The 20,590-nt window shown below is 40.2% G+C and overlaps 1 protein-coding gene across 8 annotated transcripts in view; it reads right to left on the reverse strand.

The window, feature by feature from the left end:
• Window positions 1-12,547, reverse strand: part of GOLGA4 (golgin A4) — a 128,312-nt gene extending 115,765 nt beyond the window's left edge. For 6 of the 8 annotated variants that reach the window (XM_047740766.1, XM_047740756.1, XM_047740775.1 and 3 more), the window contains exon 1: window positions 12,180-12,546. In XM_047740766.1, the coding sequence (XP_047596722.1) occupies window positions 12,180-12,251 (72 nt within the window). In that variant the 5' untranslated portion in view covers window positions 12,252-12,546. Of the gene's footprint in view, window positions 1-12,179 lie in introns of all 8 variants that reach the window. The other 2 variants (XM_047740740.1, XM_047740732.1) reach the window with 1 other exon arrangement.
• Between the last annotated feature and the right edge of the window lie 8,043 nt (window positions 12,548-20,590).

The raw sequence follows: 20,590 nt of genomic DNA on the forward strand, positions 1-20,590 counted from the left end.
TCTCTCTCTCTCTGCCTGCCTCTCCGTCTACTTGTGATCTCTCTCTGTCAAATAAATAAATAATCTTTAAAAAAAAAAAAAACTATGTTAACCAAAGTTTACTCATTAGGGGCTCTACAATCTGGGAATTTTCATGGAAAGAATTACTCAAGATAGCTGAATTATTAGACAGATTTAGAAAAATATAGATATAAGATAGACACAGGCAGAGATATAGATATCTATCTAAAATTATAGATTAAAATAAAATAAAATTATAGATTCAATGGTTATACCTCATTGATACCTGAAGGGCTGTGGAGATACAATGAGTTGTAACCATTTTGAATCTATAACTTTCTGAAATCAATTAACTAATTCGAGTTTTTTTTTAATATATTTTTCTTTTCTGAATTTATTTTATTTTGTTTTTTTAAGATTTTATTTATTTATTTGACAGACAGATCACAAGTAGGCAGAGAGGCAGGCAGAGAGAAAGGAAGGGAAGCAGGCTCCCCGCTGAGCAGAGAGCCCGATGCGGGGCTCGATCCCAGGACCCTGGGATCATGACCTGAGCCGAAGGCAGCGGCTTTAACCCACTGAGCCACCCAGGCACCCCTCTGAATTTATTTTTAAGATTTTATTTATTTATTTGACAGGGAGAGATCACAAGTAGGCAGAGAGGCAGGCAGAGGGAGAGGGAGAAGCAGGTTCCCTGTTGAGCCCAGAGCCTGATGCAGGGCTCGATCCCAGGACCCTGAGACCATGACCCGAGCCAAAGGCAGAGGTTTAACCCACTGAGCCACCCAGGCACCCCTAACTAATTCTCGTTTTTTTTTTTTTTAAAGATTTTATTTATTTATTTGTCAGAGAGGGAGAGAGAGCGAGCACAGGCAGAGTGGCAGGCAGAGGGAGAAGCAGGCTCCCTGCGGAGAAAGGAGCACGATGTGGGACTCGATCCCAGGACACTGGGATCATGACCTGAGCTGAAGACAGCTGCTTAACCAACTGAGCCACCCAGGTGTCCCATAATTCTCGTTTTTAAAGATAAAAGGAGGGGTACCTGGGTGGCTCAGTCACTTAAGCCTCTGCCTTTGGCTCTGGTCATGATCCCAGGGCCCTGGGATTGAGCCCCACATCTGGCTCCCCACTCAAGGGGAGCCTGCTTCTCCTCTGCCCCTCCCCCCAACTTGTGCATGCTCTCTCACTCCCTCAAATAAATAAAATCTCTAAAAAAATTTTTTTAAGATAAAAGGAAACTGAACATAGGGGCGCCTGGGTGGCTCAGTAGGTTAAGCAGCTGCCTTGGGCTCAGGTCATAATCCCAGAGTCCTGGGATGGAGCCCAACATTGCGCTCCCTACTCACCGGGAGACTGCTTGTCCCTCTCCCTCTGCCCGACCCCACTGCTTATTCATTTCCTCTCTCTCGAATAAATAAATTTTTTTTTAAAAAAAGGGAAGAAAGAAAAGAAACGTCAACCAATGTTCAGAAGATTGGTATGAATGAAAGAACAGCAAAGAATTTAACACAACTGAGAACACCACAACCCCAAGGAGCTACAAAAGAGAACAGTGATGAGAAGCAAGCCTATTTTCATCCCCAGAACCATGAAAAGACTTAGGACTTAAAGCAAAAATTTAACACAAGATGCGAGAAGAGACAAGACCAAAAACAGAAGACTGGTTGAAGGATCCCCAGATCCCTGTCCTACCTTACAGAGCCTCTGAAGAACCAGAGGTTTATTTTTGGGAGACAATTGGGCTCCAAACTGGGCAAAACCAAGCACAGTAAGATAGGAGCAAAGGGCCAAGTATATGACTAACATCAGTGGAATTAAGTGGTACCTGCAGTGAATCAGCCCTGCTTCTAGAAGGTTGGCAACTTGGCTTATAACCCCCTCACCCTTTCTCCAAACAACACCGGGCTTCTCTGGAGAAATCAAATGACCTCCAGACCTATGGTTACCAGTGTGAAGATATTTTCCCCAATAATAACCCCGCAGAGAACTCCAGTGTCTCTATCACATGCTACTTCCAAATAGCATCAGATTTTTAGTGCCTACCCTTAAATATGAATGGAAAGCACAGAGCACCCAATAAAGTTTCCAAAGTAAAAAAGTGAGCCAAAAACAAACAAAAACACAAGAACCAGAAAAAAACAAAACAGTAAAGATTAAAAGAAAACTTAAAAAAAAACACACCATTATTCTGAGAGATTAAAAAACATTATATCTGTATAACAAGAACAATGCTATGAAAAAGGAAAAGACAGGAAGAAACAGCCCTTCGAGATTTTAAAATAAGATAGCCAAAATCCAAAATTCAATTTAAGAGTTAAATAACTTGAAGAAATCTCTCAAAAGTAGAGCAAAACAAAACCTAAACACAACAACAACAAAAAACCCAAAATGGAATACAAATGGTAAAAAAAGAAAAAGAGAATCTATCCTGAAGGCACAAAAGCCACCAAATTGCAGCTAAAGAGAGAAGAGAAAAACCAAAGGGGAGCGAATTATCAAAGAAACACTATGTAAAAGTTTCCAAGAATTTAAGCACAGGAGTGACACCATACAATGCCCACTGAGTGTCCAGCACAATGCATAAAGAAATCCATATACAGGCATATTTACCATGAAATTTCAGACAACAAGCCATAAAGGGAAGATCCTAAAGTCTCCAGAAAGAAAAAAGCAGCAGAATGACAATGGACATCTTAATAGCAACACTGCAAATAGAAAACAATGGAGCAATGCTTCCCAAAATCATCTACTTTGACAGGAAACCAGTAGATAAGGTTTATAATGTACAACTCAACAAACAGCAAAGCAACAACAGTTTATTATTAGAAATATGAAGTTAAATATCTGGGCAAACAAAATGTTGAGAATATGGAGAACAGGCCTGGCGGGTTGGAGCAGACAATGGGTTTTTTTGCATAACGTCCTTTCAGTAGTACTTCACCTTTTAAAATGATGTAACATATCACTTTGATAAAAATAAAAGAAAATTTTTAATTAAAATCATAAATATTTAGAGGTGCCTGGGTGGCTCAGTCATTAAGCACCTGCGTTCAGCTCAGGTCATGATCCCTGGGTCCTGGGATCAGGTCTGGCATCGACTCCCCTGCTCAGCGAGAAGCCTGCTTCTCCCTCTCCCACTCCCCCGCTTGTGCTCCCTCTCTCGTTGTGTCTCTGTCAATTAAATAAATACATAAAATCTTTAAAAAAAAAAGTCATTTGTTCAAAACAAGATACCGAATAAAATTTAAAACATGACATATAGATTAAAAGATCATCTATTTCTCATCTTAAATCTCATCCAATAGTTGACAATGAATAAGTGGACTGATATTCTCAACATTCAGACACTAGCTATTGTTACAGCATATTTCAAGGCCAATAACATGGTATATGCTAACTTAACCAAGTGATTCCACAAAATAAGTAAGATAGAAAAATCAGATAATATCTTTACAATCTAAGGAATATATACTTGTTGAGAATTTATCATTTTGAAGTCAAATATTTCAGGAGTACCTGGGTGACTCAGTTGGTTAAGTGTCTGCCTTCAGCTCAGGTCATGATCTCATGGAATGGAGCCCTGCTTCAGGTTCCCTGCTCAGCAGGGAGCCTGCTTCTCCCCCTCCCTCTCTCTTTGTTGCTCCCTCTACTTGTGCTCTCTCTCTGTCAAATGAGTAAATAAAATCTTTTTTAAAAATCTAAAAGAGTAGGGGCACCTGGGTAGCTCGGTGGGTTAAGCCACCGCCTTCGGCTCAGGTCATGATCTCAGGGTCCTCAGACAGCCCCACATCGGGCTTCCTGCTTGGCGGAGAGCATGCTTCTCCCTCTCCCTCTGCCTGCTGCTCTCTGCCTACTTGTGTGCTCTCTCGCTCTCTCTCTCTCTGTCAAATATATAAATAAAATCTTTTAAAAACTTTTTTAAAGTAAAGATTTTATTTATTTATTCATTTGAAACAGAGCAAGAGTGAGAGAGTACAAGTGGGGGTGGAAGGCAACAGCAGAGGGTTAGGGAGAAGCAGGCTCCCCACTGAGCAGAGAGCTCCATGCAGGTCCCAAACCCAGGACCCTGGGATCAAGACCTGAGCTACAGGCAGACGCTTAACCAACTGGGCCACCCAGGGGCCCCTGAACTTATGTTTAAATACATCATGGTGAATAGATTTCCAGTATAAGAATGTAGACTTAATACTATTGCTTACCTCACTCCCTCCTAAAAACCCACTGAAGTGAAAGTTTAAAAAAAAAAAAAAGGTAGGAAAACATAGATTAACTATAACTCAAGAATAAAACAGAGAACATCAACAGTAAAAAGATAATGAGGGGCGCCTAGGTGGCTCAGTGGGTTAAGGCCTCTGCCTTCGGCTCAGGCCATGATCTCGGGGTCTTGGGATCAAGCCCCAAATCGGGCTCTCTGCTTGGTGGGGAGCCTGCTTCCCCCTCTCTCTCTGCCTGCCTCTCTGCCTACTTGTGATCTGTCAAATAAATGAAAATTTAAAAAAAAAAAAAGATGAGAAATCTCTGAAGAATCGAAGGCAAAAGGATTCAAATTGGTAGAGAAATCAGGACAAAAGTAGCCATAACTCTAATTCTGTACAGAACGCTGAAGAAGAGGGTTGCTGCTTCGTGTGACAAACAGGTACTTGAGGTCAGCCTCCTCCAACACAAACATATTTCCAGACAAAAGTAACTGCAAAATATAATGAGCAATTACCTTGTAGGAGTTAGATCTTCAGCTTTGTGGCTGGTACCACGAAGTAGCAGAGGAAAAATACACCCGAGTTTGCCCACCGCAACCCCAGTCCACCCAGTTTATGCCAGTTTATGTTCCAAGATCATTATTAGAAGTAGTGTCCCCGGGGCGCCTGGGTGGCTCAGAGGGTTAAGCCTCTGCCTTCGGCTCCGGTCATGGTCCCTGGGTCCTGGGATCGAGCCCCACATCAGGCTCTCTGCTCCGCAGGGAGCCTGCTTCCCTTCCCCTCTCTCTGCCTGCCTCTCTGCCTACTTGTGATCTCTCTCTCTCTGTCTGTCAAATAAATAGATGAAATCTTTAAAAAAAAAAAAAAAAAAAAAAAGGTAGTGTCCCCTTTCATTCTCAAGAATGTTTGCATGATAAATTATATATGGTCACCTTTCAAAGTAGGTAGACGCTCTTTGTTTGGGCTGCAGAGGAGGGATCCTCTGATTGTTCCCTTCCCTAACCACTCTCCACACAGGGGAGAGGCACGTAAGAACAGAGAAAACCCATGTCAGCTAGTGAAATAAACCACCCACCAGGACTTCATAAATATAAATGAAAACCCAGCAATCACAAGACATTTTTCTTAACAAAACAAACAAGATGACCAGTAAGACTATAGTAAGTGACCCAAAAAAAAAAATCAGATAGGGGCGCCTGGGTGGCTCAGTGGGTTAAGCCGCTGCCTTCGGCTCAGGTCATGATCTCAGGGTCCTGGGATCGAGTCCCACATCGGGCTCTCTGCTCAGCAAGAAGCCTGCTTCCCTCTCTCTCTCTCTCTGCCTGCCTCTCCGTCTACTTGTGATCTCTCTCTGTCAAATAAATAAATAAAATCTTAAAAAAAAAAAAAATCAGATAAATCAAGGAACAGAACTTAAATACAAATGTGTATATATGTACTATATAATGCTTATCTTACCATAGTTTTGATAAGCTCTAGTTTCTTTAAACAACTATAAGCTACTACTAAAAAGTAAAACAAGGCAACATGTATAAGCACGGTGGTTAAAAAAATGGACTTCTGAGACACACTACCTGAGCTTATCTCAGCTTTACCACTAAATAACTGTATACCTGAGACAAGTTACTTTACCTGCCCCAGCCTCAATTTCTTATCTGTAAAATGGGAATAATACAAATCATATGTTATATTATTTCATGTTTTAATTTGGAAATCATGCAATACAACCAAGAAAAGTATGTGATTAATAATAATTACTCAATAAATGCTTACTAGTGTTATTATTTGTAGAAGTTAAATATATGATTACTAGAATAAATTTAATAAATAATTAAATTTATTCTAATAATAAAATTTGAAGAAATCTCTCAAAACAATAGAACAAACAGGGAAAAAGGAATATATAAAAAAAAAGTCTGAATACCCTTGGGCGCCTGGGTGGCTCAGCTGGTTGGGAGACTGCCTTCGGCTTGGGTCATGATCCTGGAGTCCCCGGATCAAGTCCGGCATAGGGCTCCCTGCTTAGTGGGGAGTCTGCTTCTCCCTCTGAACCCCTCCCCTCTTATGCTCTCTCTCTCACACACTCTCTCTCTCTCTCAAGTAAATAAATAAAATCTTAAAAAAGAAAAAGAATACCCAAAGAACTTGTCCAGAAAGATTAAGAAGATTTTTAAGGAGAGGGGGGGGAGACAAACAACAACAACAAAGAACTAAAAGAAGAAAATTGGGAATTTTCTAAAATCAAGGGAAGAAGAGAAGATTCAAAGATCAGGTTAACTACCAATGAAGAAAGAACGGGTTTGGAATTAGACTTCTCATTTGTAATACATAATGCTGGAAGATGAGGAGAAAGAAAGAAGCTCAACAGTCTGAGGGAACATTTCCTACCTAGAATTCCATAAATAAATAAGAATGTCTTACTAATATATCTTGTGATTTAGAAGTGAAGGAACCAACCACTGTTGGTTAAAACCCTATACTTTAGAGCCCTGACCTTCATTATTAACACATTAACTGACTTCTACATCAGTTTCCAGCCTTGCTCGCTTGCCTGGGCCCTGCAGAATGCCCTATGAATTTTCCTAGTTTCCATGGGATGTAAAGTTGAGGTATGTAAAATTACATCCATGTCTTGGGATCTCTGAATCTCACAATTTAACAAACTGGGTTAATTCATCCCAAAAGCCAGAAAGATAAAACTTCTCTTAGTTTTTTCCTCTAGCTCTCCCTACCAAACTACGAAACAAATGAAAGAATTCTGTATGGCCAGTACTCTATTCAAATTTAATGGCACTTTTTTTTTAATCCCATAAACTAGGGCTGTTTTATATTTAAAACATGAGAACTTAATGTACATTCTATCTAAAGAATTATCAACAGCCACTATATGCTACTGGTCAAAATACAAATTATTATATATTAATGTTCTCCCTGGGAATTATGGTTTCCCCAATTTCAAGAAGAAGGGCAACTACTTAGTAAACCTGGATTACAATAAGGCTATATTCCTTCAGAAAGGGACTTTTCCCACCTGTGTATTTTCTTTAAGTTTCTATTACATAAACTATTATTTTGGAGTCTCACTTTCTGCTGTTTTTAATTCTTTTATTGTAGTGAAATATATATATAAATTACCATTTTAACCAGTTTTAGGTGTACAGTTCTGTGGTGTTAAGTATATTCACACTGTTGTGCAACCGTCATCATCATCAATTTCCAGAACTTCATCTCTCCAAACCAAAACTCTACCCCTTAAGCATTAACTCCTGACTTCCCCCTCTTTCCAGCCCCTAGCAACCAGCATTCAATTTTTTGTCTCTATGAATTTGACTAATCTAGGTACCACAGATAAGTGGAATCACACAATTATTTGTCTATTTGTGTCTGTACTTCAAAGTTTTAGTAATATTAGAAAAAGGCTGACAATGTTTTTATTTATGTTGGGGTGCCTGGCTGGCTCAGACAGAGAGGCACGCAACTCTTCATCTCAGGTTCATGAGTTTGAGCCCCACACTGGGTATAGTGATTACTTAAATAAATAAATAAAATTTTAAAATATATTTTTATTTATGTACTACATATATCCCAGTTATAATGTATTCTATATTATTTTTTAATTTAATTCTATCCAATTCATTCTGTAAGACTGCTTTTAGACAACCAGCTTGAGCAACAGAAATTCAACAAAGGCTAAAGAGCCCACAGTGACCACCTGGCTAAATATAGGCAACCTACCTCAAAATATCCATAAACCCTACCTGAGCAATGGGCTACATACCGTTACCAAAAAAGGGGAAAATTCCGTATGTCCCCATATGTCCTCACCTTCCTGCTTTAAATACAGCCCCCACTGTATATAAAACACTGCCTTGTTAGAGTCTGCTTTGCTGTCCTGCCAACCACTCCTTTGAGGTGTATTCAGTAAATTTCTATCTCCTTTGTTCTGCCTTGTGTGAATCCTTTTACTGCCCATGCCACTGGTCCCCACCTGATCAGGATGCCCCACATGTGGGGGAGGGTCCCCATCCAATCAAGACAAACACTACATAGGAATTTAAAAATCCAAAACAGATATTCACTGCTAAAAAACAATGTAAGTGGGGTGCCTAGGTGGCTCAGTCAGTTAAATGTTGGACTCCTGACTTCATCTCAGGGTCCTGAGATCAAGCCTGGGTTGGGACCTGTGCTGAGTATGGAGCCTGCTTAAGATTCTCTCTCTCCCTGCCCCATCTCATACATGCACACTCTCTCTCAAAATAATAATAAGTATGATGTAATTGGGATTACTTGGGTGGCTCAGTCAGTTAAGTGTGCCCCTCTTGATCTCAGCTCAGGTTTGAATCTCAGGGTCCTGAGTTCAACCCCTGCATTGGGCTCCACACTGGGCGTGGAGCCTACTCTTAATAAATAAATAAATAAATAAATAAGTGAACCTTCACTTAAAAATTTTTTAACTTCATTTTTAATTAGTGATTAGGCTTCGAGTCATCATCAGTGTTGAATAAATAATTACTTAAAATATTTGCCAAGGAAGGGTGCAAATAATCTTAGTACCAACCAAATAGAAGTGATTGGGGAACTATTTCTTATTTTTATTGAATGCTTTCAAACCCTTAGGAACCCTATATCATTATTATAATTATTATTGCTGGGAAGTTTTACAAATATTGCAATGCAAATGGTTCATTTATCCCAGAATTACCTATGCCTGACAACTCAATTTATCAGAAAAATACCTTTCAGGCCACTTACCTATGAAAAGCAAGCCAAGAAACAGGAAGTATGCACACAAAGGCCTCCAAACACTCAAAATTTGTGTTAACACACTACACTGCACTAAAGAATCCCTCAGGTACTTGCCCTTATTTCACATAAATTTTATGTTTATGTATCTTTAAAAAAAAAAAAGTTGTTTATGTATCTTGATTCAAACCCCACAACAGTTTAAAGGCAAGAGAAGACATGTGGCAGGTAGAGAAGGAGGTTACAAAATTACAAAAAGTAGACAGAGAACAAACAAACAAAAACCCAGATAAATTTTGGGGGGCATGGTGCCTTCAACACAAAATAATTTATACTCAAAAATGAAGAAATGATGCCATTATACAAATTCAAGATCCTTTGCTTAAGAAAACAAGGATACGTATAATCTGTTGCAAAAGGATTGTGATGAAAAAGGTTTTTTTTCTTTTCTAATTCACCCTTGAAAAAAAGTCTTCAACTTTGAAAACAATAATCCAGAACTTCTCATCCTAAAGAGTTCTTAATAGCTAAAGATTTGAGGCCAGAACAGAATCAAGTCTCCATGACTAGATGATCACTAACAATTTAATTTTACCTTCTTGATATATATATATATATTATACCTATTGTCAAAGAGGACTGTTTTAAATCTTTTATACACAATGATTTTATTTGATCCAGATGCAGTCTCACCTAATACATTAGTTAGCTCGTTAACTTTTTTACTAATCTAAAAACCACCTCTTTCTGTTAACACACAAAAGCAATTCATTTTCATGAAGAAAAACTAAACATTATGAATTAGAAAAATAATCATAAAATCTCATGAGTACTTCCTTCTTAAACTATTTTCATTGCCTGCATATAAATATACTTTACATACATATTTTTCCCCACAAAACTGGGAATCTACCTCTTTGGTGTATGTATGAATTAAATAAAATTATTCGTGTAAAATACAAACCAAAATGCCTCTCATATAGTAAAAGCCCAATAAATGTTGGCTTTTGTTAAAGGCTGCATAATAACCCACTACCTTAAAAAATCTGTTAATCAATTTTCTATTTTTAGCCAGTTTTTACCTGTTAAAACAACACTGAAATAGAAGTCCATGACATTAAATCTTTCATACATCCTACACTTTTTCTTAGAGATTTGATTTATTGGAGAAAGAGAGAGAGAAAATGAGCAGGGGGGAGGGGCAGAGAGAGAGGGAAAAGCAGACTTCCTGCTGAGCAGGGAGACCTAGGCCCCACTCAAACCCAGGACCCTGGGATCATGATCTGAGCCAAGGCAGATACTTAACAGACTAAGCCACCCACCTACCTGATCCTAAGCTTTCTTAGAATAAATTTCTAGAGATGGAATCTTGGATCAATATTTTAAACATTCCCAAATGTAACTGCTTTACATTTAACATGGTGTTTCCCCACATTCCCCATCTCTACCACACTTTTAAGTTTTTTCTTTCTTAAATAAATGTGTTTTGTAAATTTAGAAAAGCTGGCAGTAAATAGTATGAAAAGTAAGGTATTTACTATCTAAACTTTAATCACTATTTGCATTTTACTTAGGAGAATGAAAAAGCTTTCAGTGTCATGTTCCAATGTATTTCAAGCAGTTTTACTTTACATGGGCTTTAGCTTTTAAAAGAACTTCAAGTTATAGTCAATAGTTGTTTTAATGTGATAGTTGACTTGATACTTGTTAGTTGCTTAACAGTTGTTTAAAAGCTGTGTAAGGGGGTGCCTGGGTGGCTCAGTGGGTTAAGCCGCTTCCTTCGGCTTGGGTCGTGATCTCGGGGTCCTGGGATCGAGTCCTGCGTCGGGCTCTCTGCTCAGCAGGGAGCCTGCTTTGCTTCCCTTCCTCTCTCTCTGCCTGCCTCTCTGCCTACTTGTGATCTCTCTCTGTCAAATAAATAAATAAAATCTTAAAAAAAAATAAAATAAAAAATAAATAAATAAAAGCTGTGTAAGATAAATGTATTTTTAAAAATATTTTAAAATGTCTCCAAATTAATCAAAACTCAGCCTTTTTTGTGGAAACTCTAAAATTTGAGAGAGAGGGCACTGCTCAATCTATTGGAACCGACAAAGGCTGGGATGAAATTTAGCAGAAGCCCTCATCTTTGCTCAAAAGACAAGTGCTGCGACCGGCACCTGGGTGGCTCAGTGGGTTAAGCCTGTGCCTTCGGCTCAGGTCATGATCCCAGGATCCTGGAATCGAGCCCCACATCAGGCTCTCTGCTCATCCGGGAGCCTGCTTCCCTCTCTCTCTCTCTGCCTGCCTCTCTGTCTACTTGTGATCTCTGTCTGTAAAATGAATAAATAAAATCTTTTAAAAAAAGAGAGAGAGAGAGAGAGACAAGTGCTGCGAGCACCAAAACACACATTCTTCTTGGTGTCTAGGAAACTGTTTCTTTAAATTAACACGACTAACACGCCCCCTTTTTCCTAGAAACTGTCATTTCCTGAAGCAACAGCATTCATGAAAAAACAAACTAACAAGACTCTTGAAGCTGAAGCCTGGCTGGGGATAGGCAGAACCCGGGCCTGGCCTCAGAATGTCTGTCCCTACGCCCGACGGAGTTCAACCAAGTTATGCGAAGTGACTAACTCGTGACAGCCTCGGGCGGGCGCTGGACACTGGCCACACTGCCACCTCTTTCAGGTCCAATGCTCCCGCGAGCAGCCTGGCTTGGAATGGCTCGACCCTCGCCCTCACCCTGACCACCGAACCACGGTTTGACGACTCCCGTAATGGATCGGGAGTCTAGCGGGATCCAGGCCCCTCCGTACTCAATCTCGGGTCATGACGGGAGCGAGAACTTCAGACAAGAAGTCAGGTATTACAGAACCCCAGGTTTCCCCATCCGGCCCTTACTCCTGAGTTGGGGTCTCGGATTGGTGAGGGAACCTTCGATAGGGGTAAAAAGTCATGCAAGATCGTAGACCCTCTAACTTATTCTCAGGCCAGGGTCGTGCGTTGGGGGAAAACTAGAGGTCAGACGTCCCAAAGGATTTTAACACCCTCTCCCACTTTCCTGCATAGAGTTTGGGGATTGGGTCCCCAGGTCCCCAACACTGAGAACCCGAGCCGCCCTGGACTCATTTCCAGACCGGAGTTTGGGGGAGATTCTCAGGTTAGACGTCAAGGATCACGGAAGAACCTTCCCTTCTCCTGGCTCCCGAATTGTGTCAGGGGGTGTCGGGAATTAGACGAGAGCAGCGGCCATAGTACCTGAGTCGAAGCCAACGCCTGCTGGAGCTGCTGTTGCTCCTCGCTGATCTTTTGCTTCAGTTTCTTGAACATGGTGCAGCGCGGTGTCCTGAGTGTGAGACCTGAGGGGCGAGTGCCCAGGGAGACCCGGCCACGGCGGCGACAGCGGCCTCTCTCTACACCAGGGACCGTAGGGGCCGGGCCTCACCGCCTCCTCCTTGGGCTCGCGGGTGGATCGGGACACTCGTCCTGCGGGTGTCGGCGTCGCCGCCGCCGCGTCTCTTTCTTCTGGGTGCCACTGGTTGGCCTATGCCCCCCATCCAGGCCCGGGAGCGGCGGCGGCGGCGACAACGGCAGCAGGTGAACGGTGTGCCAAAGACGCCTGCGCGGCCTACGTGGAGCTCGCCCAGGGAGCTCTACGGAGCGCGGGAGGGGCCAACCACGAAGTTGCCCTGGCACATGCGCGCTCGGGGTGTCGCTCTCGAACGCAGCTGCGGGGAGTAATACGCCGCGTTACGCGCTGCTCCAATTCACTGCGTGCAGAGATACCTTCCGAGCTGGGGCGGGGGCTGCTCTGAGTACTGCAGTGACGCACACCGGACTTCGGCACTGCAGAGTCCCGCGGGGAGGGTAATGCTTCTATAAACGACCGCAGGATGGGCCGGCCCACAGCGGACAGCCGCGTGTCTGAGCGCCTGGGGTGGGAGAAGGGGTGGGGGGGATCCAGGGAACCTGCTTCGTGCTCTGAAGGGTAGTGCACATTTGTTTAGTAATTGTAGTTAAGGGTCTGTATCTTCAGTGCCTGGTACTCCAACTGCTCCAAAGAGGGGCTGTCTTTCCTTCCCCGGACCCTCCCAGAGGTCAGCAAGTGTCTGACACAGACTCCCAGGGTCCAAACGTTTCAGGACGATATTGTAAAATCTCAACCGTTTGGACATCTGTCTTTATTTTTTTTTCAAAGATTTTATTTATTTATTTGACAGAGAGAGATTACAGGTAGGCAGAGAGGTAGGCGGAGAGAGAGAAAGGAAGAAGCAGGCTCCCTGCCAAGCAGAGAGCCCGATGCGGGACTCGATCCCAGGACTCTGAGATCACGACCTGAGCCGAAGGCAGAGGCTTAACCCACTGAGCCACCCAGGCACCCTATTTTTTATTTAACCTAAATTGTATATTTTCACGTATTCTTTCGAAAATCCTTATCAGTCTAAGTGCCAGATCCTTGGGGATGTTAAAAGAATTCACAGCTGGTGGAATACACAGATTTCCAAAGGGTCATCTGCATCTGCAATCATGCTATAGAGTTTAATGTTTATGGGCCTAATTCTTCCAACACACTTGGGCCATCTGTGAACCCCTATATCCATCTCAGCAACTGCCTCTGCGTGCTATACATTGTCTCGTGTATCTGAACCTGAGAGAATATACGCTGATCTTAATATTTTAGCAAAGTTTATTTACCAGCAGTTTCCTTTGTAAGATTCCATAACCTGATCCCTAAGTGCAGCAGAGCTAGAACAGGGCCTCCTCTGAACACTGCACCGACAGCTGGGCTAAGTCCTCTTTTATCTCATACTGAACACCTATATATTTACCAAGAAAGTTGTAGCACTGTGACCTTCGGCCACACAGCACAAAGTCAAATGTCTGAAGGGAGCAGAAAGATTACGAGTGACACACATATGGTGTAAGACAATGGAGAATGAGGGAAAGTAACAAACCGGATAGTGCAAACCCGTCCAGAGGTATTTTTAAATCACTGCAGCAAAACAGCTCTTAGAATAAAATTCACCCCAAAGACCAGATTGTGACCTCTGAGTCTTAATTCTCTGCCCCTCGTTTTCCTCATCTATAATATCTTAATAATATTTCATGGGAATTTTGTGAAGTTTGATGAGCATGGCGTATAGGTCATAGTAAATGATACTTCAAAATCCTAAGAATTTCATTCTCTTCTTACTTCTAACAGTCTCCCTCTCTGTGTTGAGATCTCTAGCCTAGACCTCTCCCCTGAGCTCCCGATTATAGCATCTTCATTAGGCTGCCAGGTTTGGGAGGGCAAAAATCGCAGCTGTTATGCAACTCAACCAGTGCCTAGTACAGGGCCTGACACTAAATTTCTACAGAATTACTTAGTTTTAATACATCCAGCTGCCTACTGAACAGTTTCTCTTAATAGTGCATAGGCACCTCAATCAACATGTCTGAAACCAAAATCATCTGCTACTATACCCCCTACCATCACCATCCTGATTTGCCCCTTCTGTGTTTCTTCTCACCCTCTCGCATTTTCTCGTCTTCACAAGCTTGCTTTGCCATCTGTATTTTCTGCCGTGGCTGGTGTCATCTCCATCTGCCCAGTTACCCAAGTGAAAACTGTTGAAGTTCATCAAAACATTCCTCTCATTCTTCACCCATATCCAGCGAATCACCAAGCTCTCTGTCTTGTACTCTGAGATGTTTCTCAAATCTGTTCTCTTTCTTATTCACCCTCCCACTAGTTTCAATCTTCATTACATTTCACCACTTAAATGATGGCCCAGTTTCCAGATTGGCTTCTCTCCAATCAATCTTCCATATAGCTGATGTTACTCTCCTGCTAAAACCCCATCAGTGACCTCCTTGTCCTGCAGGACGCTATTCAAATTCCCAGGCGGTACAAGAAACCTTTAACATCTGGCTCCTGCTTTCTCTCTCACAACACCCTCTCCATACTTCACACTTGAAACCTCCAGAAATTTCAAATTAACTTGCGGTTCCCTTGCATTTCCAGCTTTTGTATACCTCCTTGCTTTTCTTTTTTTAGTCCCCAGGTTATACATAGTAGTTTTGAACACCTCAGTGAATCCAGTATACTTATTATCCCCCATGACTTTGTACATTTCTTCTTTTTCCACCTTTCTTATCTATCCTTGATAATACTGCCCACATGTCATCTTCCCTTTCAAGCATTTCCTAACACCACCCCTAAATACACACACATCAGTGGACTTAGTCATGCTCCCCTCTCTACAACTTCACTCTTACAAGTTGTTAATGTATATATCACACTGTATTTTTATCTTTTATTACAAAAGTAACATACACTCACTGTAACAAAAACAAGTACAGTTGACCCTTAAACACAGATTTGAACTGCATGGGAGAAATTATACATGGATCTTGTTTTCAGTAAATACAATACAGTCCTGTAAATGTATTTTCCTTATAATTTCTTTTCTCTATCTTGCTTTATTGTATGAATGAAATATGTAATACATATAACATACAAAATACATGTTAGTCAACTGTTTGTTATCAATAAGGCTTTTGGTCAACACTAGGCTGGTCATTAGTGGTTAAGTTTTGGGGGAGACAAAAGTTACACACAGATTTTTCAACCATGTGGGAGGTTGGCATCCCTAACCCCTGCATTGTTTAAGGGTCAACTGTATAATCTTATCCCCCCAAATAAGCCCTATTAATAATTTAGTTTGTATTCTTTCCATTTTTTTTCTGTACTAATGAAAATATAAGATGTGTAAATATAATTATCTATGTATTTGTAGTTTTAATTTATCTTATTTTAATTAACTTAAATTTGTTTTGTTAAGAATGGGTCATATTCTCCATCTTGCTTTTCTCAGTTAACATGCCATGAGTATCGTTTCTAATCAGTACCTGTATTTCAGTCTCCTTAATGACTACATAGTAGTTTACTATGGATAGAGTATTTATATTAATGTATCAGTGTCTTCTATGTGTTAATGTATATTTCACTTTTCCCCAGTTTTTGCTATTAAATAATACTAAAGTATTTGTCTCTGTACTTGTGTGTATGTTTCTGTGCAAAATAATGGATTTCCAGAAAGGTAACTGAAGAATCCATTCATTATATATAGTTAATGCTAACTTGATCTCCAATATGAATAGAATCTATGTTTTTTTTTAATATTTTATTTATTTATTTGAGAGTGAGAGAGAGGACACAAGCTGAGGGGAGGGGCAGAGGGAAAAGGAGAAGCAGACTCCCCACTAAGCAGGGAGCCCGATGCGGAGCTCGATCCCAGGAGCCTGGGATGATGACCTGAGCCAAAGGCAGACACTTAACTGACTGAGCCACCCAGGCACCCCCAATAGCAATTTATGTTTCTATCAACAGTGGAAATCCCCATTTCCATTTTTTTTTAAGATTTTATTTCTTGGAGACAGAAAGAGCACACAATCAGTGAGGAGGGGCTGAGGCAGAGGGAAAAGCAGACTCCCAACCAAACAGGGAGCCCAAAGTGGGGCTCCATCCCAGAACCCTGGGATCATGACCTGAGCCAAAGGCAGATGCTTAACTGACTGAGCTACCCAGGTGCCCCCCCATTTCCATATTTTAAAAACTTTTGACAATAAAAAGATGACAAATGGTATTACCATATGGGAAGGGGACTGAGCTGTTCTTAGTAGATTCCATGCCAGACTTCAGCACTCCAGCTTCAGAGTGTCCCTTGAGAATTGCAAGTATGACACTTTATTCTTCCCGACAGCATGGAAAACCTTAAAAGCAGCCAGAGAAAAAAGACACATTACATACAGAAAACAAAAATAATGACTTCTTGGATAAAATGCTGAAACAAACTAAAAACTGCAGAAAACGCATTAGTCTATAATGAAAGCAAAACAAAGACACTTTCTGAAAAAGAACAGCTGAGAAAATTCTTCACCAGCAAACTTGTACTATAAGAAGTGCTCAAGAAATGTTATCAAATGGATATATAAGAAGGAAGGAAGAACTTCCAAATATGCAGATAAATATGCAGATAAATATGAAGGGCTATTTTTTTCTCCTTTCTTAATTTCTTCAAAATCAAATTGACTGTTGGGGCACCTGAGTGGCTCAATCAGTTGAGCATCCAGCTCTTGATTTCAATTCAGGGCATGATTTCAAGGTTGTGAGATGAAGCCCCATGTAGGACTCTGCACTCAGCACAGAGTCTGCCTGGGATTCTCTCTCTCCCCCTCTCTTGGCTCTTTCTCCCTGCTTGCATGTTCTCTCTCTCTCTCTGAAATAAATAAATAAAATCTTTTTAAAAAATCAAATTGACCACTTAAAACAAAAATCATGACCATAAATTGTGGAGTTTTTAACGTACAAAGAAGTAAAATTTATGATACTAATAGCACAAAGGACAAAAATTTGGTAAATAGAAGTATACTGCTGTAAGCCTCTCACAGTATATGTGTAGTATGACATTAATTCTATTTGGACTATGATAAGTTAAGGATGCATATTGTAATACCTAGAACAACCACTAAAAAAGAAACAATAAATCAGAAGATATAACTCAAAGTCCCATAGAAGATAAAAAATACAATCCTAAAAACTCGAGTAATCAAAAAGAAGACAGCACTGAAAAGAAAAGGAAACAAAGAACTAATGTGACTAACAGAAAACAAGGAGCAAGATGGTAGACTTAAACCCAACCATACCAAAATTTCACTCAATATAAATTGATTAAATACTTTGGTGAAAGAGAAGAGTTGGTCATGATGAATAGAAAAACAAGATCCAACTATACATCGTTTTTAAGGCATGCAATTTCAATATAAAGACACAGATAAGTTAATAATAACATGGAAAGGAGTATATCATATATTACACATCAAGATTCCCTGGTAACAGACTCTGAGATTTACTTACAAGTGATTTGTTAGAACTTGTTAGAGGGGAAAGGGGGAGAGGGGGAACAATACAGACAGGTGTGAACCATCTGTAGCCACACTACTAGCTATTGGTGAAATGAATGCCTCAGTTTCTGAAAGCACATCTGAACAATGCACCAGAGAATCTAATATACCTTGCAAAACTTAATCATAGGAAACCTGCATGACTATATTAATATCAAGTAAAGTAGACTTCAAGACAAGGAATATTACAAAAATAAAGAATTTTTTTGAAGATCTTATTTATTTGAGAGGGGGGGGCGCAGAGGGAAAAAACCTGAAGCAGAATCCATGCTGAGTGCAGAGCCATTTGCAGGGCTCGATCTCACAACTTTGAGATATTGACATGAGCCAAAAGCAAGAACCGGACGCTTAACCCACTCAGCCACTCAGGTGCCCCTAAAGAACATTTCAAAATAACAAAAAGATCAATTCATCAGAAGACAAAATCCTAAATATTTATCTACATAATAACATAGTTTCAAAATCATGAAGCAAAAACTGACTAAGATGAAAGGATAAATGTTTAACTCCCAATTACAGTTGGAGATTTTAAGATACCTCTCTCAGTCCTTGATAAAGCAAGTAGACAAAAATGTAGGTAAGGATATAGAGGATCTGGGTCAGCTAACTTTGCCTAATTGATCTTTTTGGAAAACTACCACCAACAACTGCAGAATACACATTCTTTTTGAGTACACATGGAACATTCACCAAGATAGACCATATGCGAATTCATAATACAAGTCTCAATAAATTTCAAAGGGTTAATATCATATAGTATATTCTCTGACCACAAAGGAATTAAATTAGAAATCAATAACAAAAAGATATCTAGAAATCCCCAAATATTTTGAAATTAGGCAGCCAACTTCCAAATAAGTGATGGGTCAAAGAACAAAGCTTAAGGGAAATCAGAAAATGCTTTAAATGAATTAAAATTAAAATAAACATATCAGGGGCGCCTGGGTGGCTCAGTGGGTTAAGCCGCTGCCTTCGGCTCAGGTCATGATCCCAGAGTCCTGGGATCGAGCCCCGCATCAGGCTCTCTGCTCAGCAGGGAGCCTGCTTCCCTTCCTCTCTCTCTCTGCCTGCCTCTCTGCCTGCTTGTGATCTCTCTGTCAAATAAATAAATAAAATCTTAAAAAAATAAATAAATAAAAAATAAACATATCAAAATTTGTGAGGTGCAGCTAAAGCAGTGCTTAGAAGGAAATCTATAGTATTGCGTGTTTATATTAGAAAAAGAAAATAAAAATCAGTAATCTAAGACTCCAGCTTATGAAGTTAGAAAAAAGAAGGGAAAATTAAAATCAAAGTAAGCAGAAGGCATTAAACAATAAAGATAAGAACAAAAATCACTGAAATAGAAAACAGAGAAACAATAAAGAAAAACTAACAAAGCTAAAATTTGGTTCTTAGAAATGATTAATAACATTGATAGGCCCCTAGTAAAACTCATTGAGAGAAAGAAAAACACTAATTATCAGTATCAGAAATTAGAGGTGCCATCACCACAGATTCCACAGATAGCATGAGAGAATATCATAAGGAGACTTAGGCCAACAAATTCAATAATGTAGAAAAATGGACATACTTCTCGAAAGACACAAATTATCAAAACTCTGATGTCTCTCAGCCAGTGAATGGATAAACAAATTGTGGTACATCCATACCATGGAATACTACTCTAGAATATAAAGAACCAACTACTGATACACAACAACTACACACAACAACCTGAATGGATCCCCAGTAAGTTTTACTAAGTGAAAGAAGTCAGATTCAAAAGAAGCCATACATACATATGATTCCATTTCTATGACATTCTGGAAAGACAAAATGATAGGGAGAGAGAACAAGTCAGTGTTTTCTAGGACTTGAGTAGGGAGAGGGAGGGTAAGGTGGGGGAATTACTCAAAGGGCATAGTGAGGGAATCTTTGGGATAATGAAATAATTAATATCTTAATTATGGTGGTAGATACACAACTCTGTGCACTTTTCAAAACCCCCTGAAACCTATACACTATACACACTGAATTCTACTGTATGAAATTTCTAAAATAAAAGTTAAAAATCTAAAGCTCAGAGAGGGTAAGCATTTCACCCAAAGTAACACAGCCTGGACATGGCAGAGCAGCAGTTGAACCCAGAGTTCTCATGGCTCTAAAGCCATGGTACATCATCACCCATACTACCTCTGGATCTGGTATTGTGGAGGCACAGACTTCCACTGACATTGATTTCTCTGTGTTCTCCAACTTTGCTCCAGAATGATTTACTGATTGACATTGAAGTGTGCTCCCTAAAATAAATTCTTTCTTGGTTGTCAGAAAAGAATTATTATTCTACTTGTGTACATTCAGAGCACTATCCTCAAATGGGAAAGTGGTACTGCTGTGTGGTTCTTCACATATCAGATTTGTATGGGGCAGGGGGATATATATGTATACGTATAGGTATGTGTGTATGTACACACACACACAGTTTGCCTGTAGCAAGAAACAGATCTGGAGCACTTTGAAATACTTCATTACACTGTTTTCACACACTTCATGGGAACACTTTAAACATACTATGTCCTTCATATTTGCTTTTGCAAAAGAACATTGTATGCCATGTAAAGTGTACTACAAAACAGTTGAAAGCCTCCCATGAAAGAAAAGTCTCTTTATCTTTGTCTAAACTTAGACTAAGACTCTCCCAGAAATTCAGCCTACTTTTCTCCCTGTGACCTTTTCTT

Source organism: Lutra lutra, chromosome 1 (assembly GCF_902655055.1).
Source record: "Lutra lutra chromosome 1, mLutLut1.2, whole genome shotgun sequence".
NCBI classification, from domain to species: domain Eukaryota; kingdom Metazoa; phylum Chordata; class Mammalia; order Carnivora; family Mustelidae; genus Lutra; species Lutra lutra.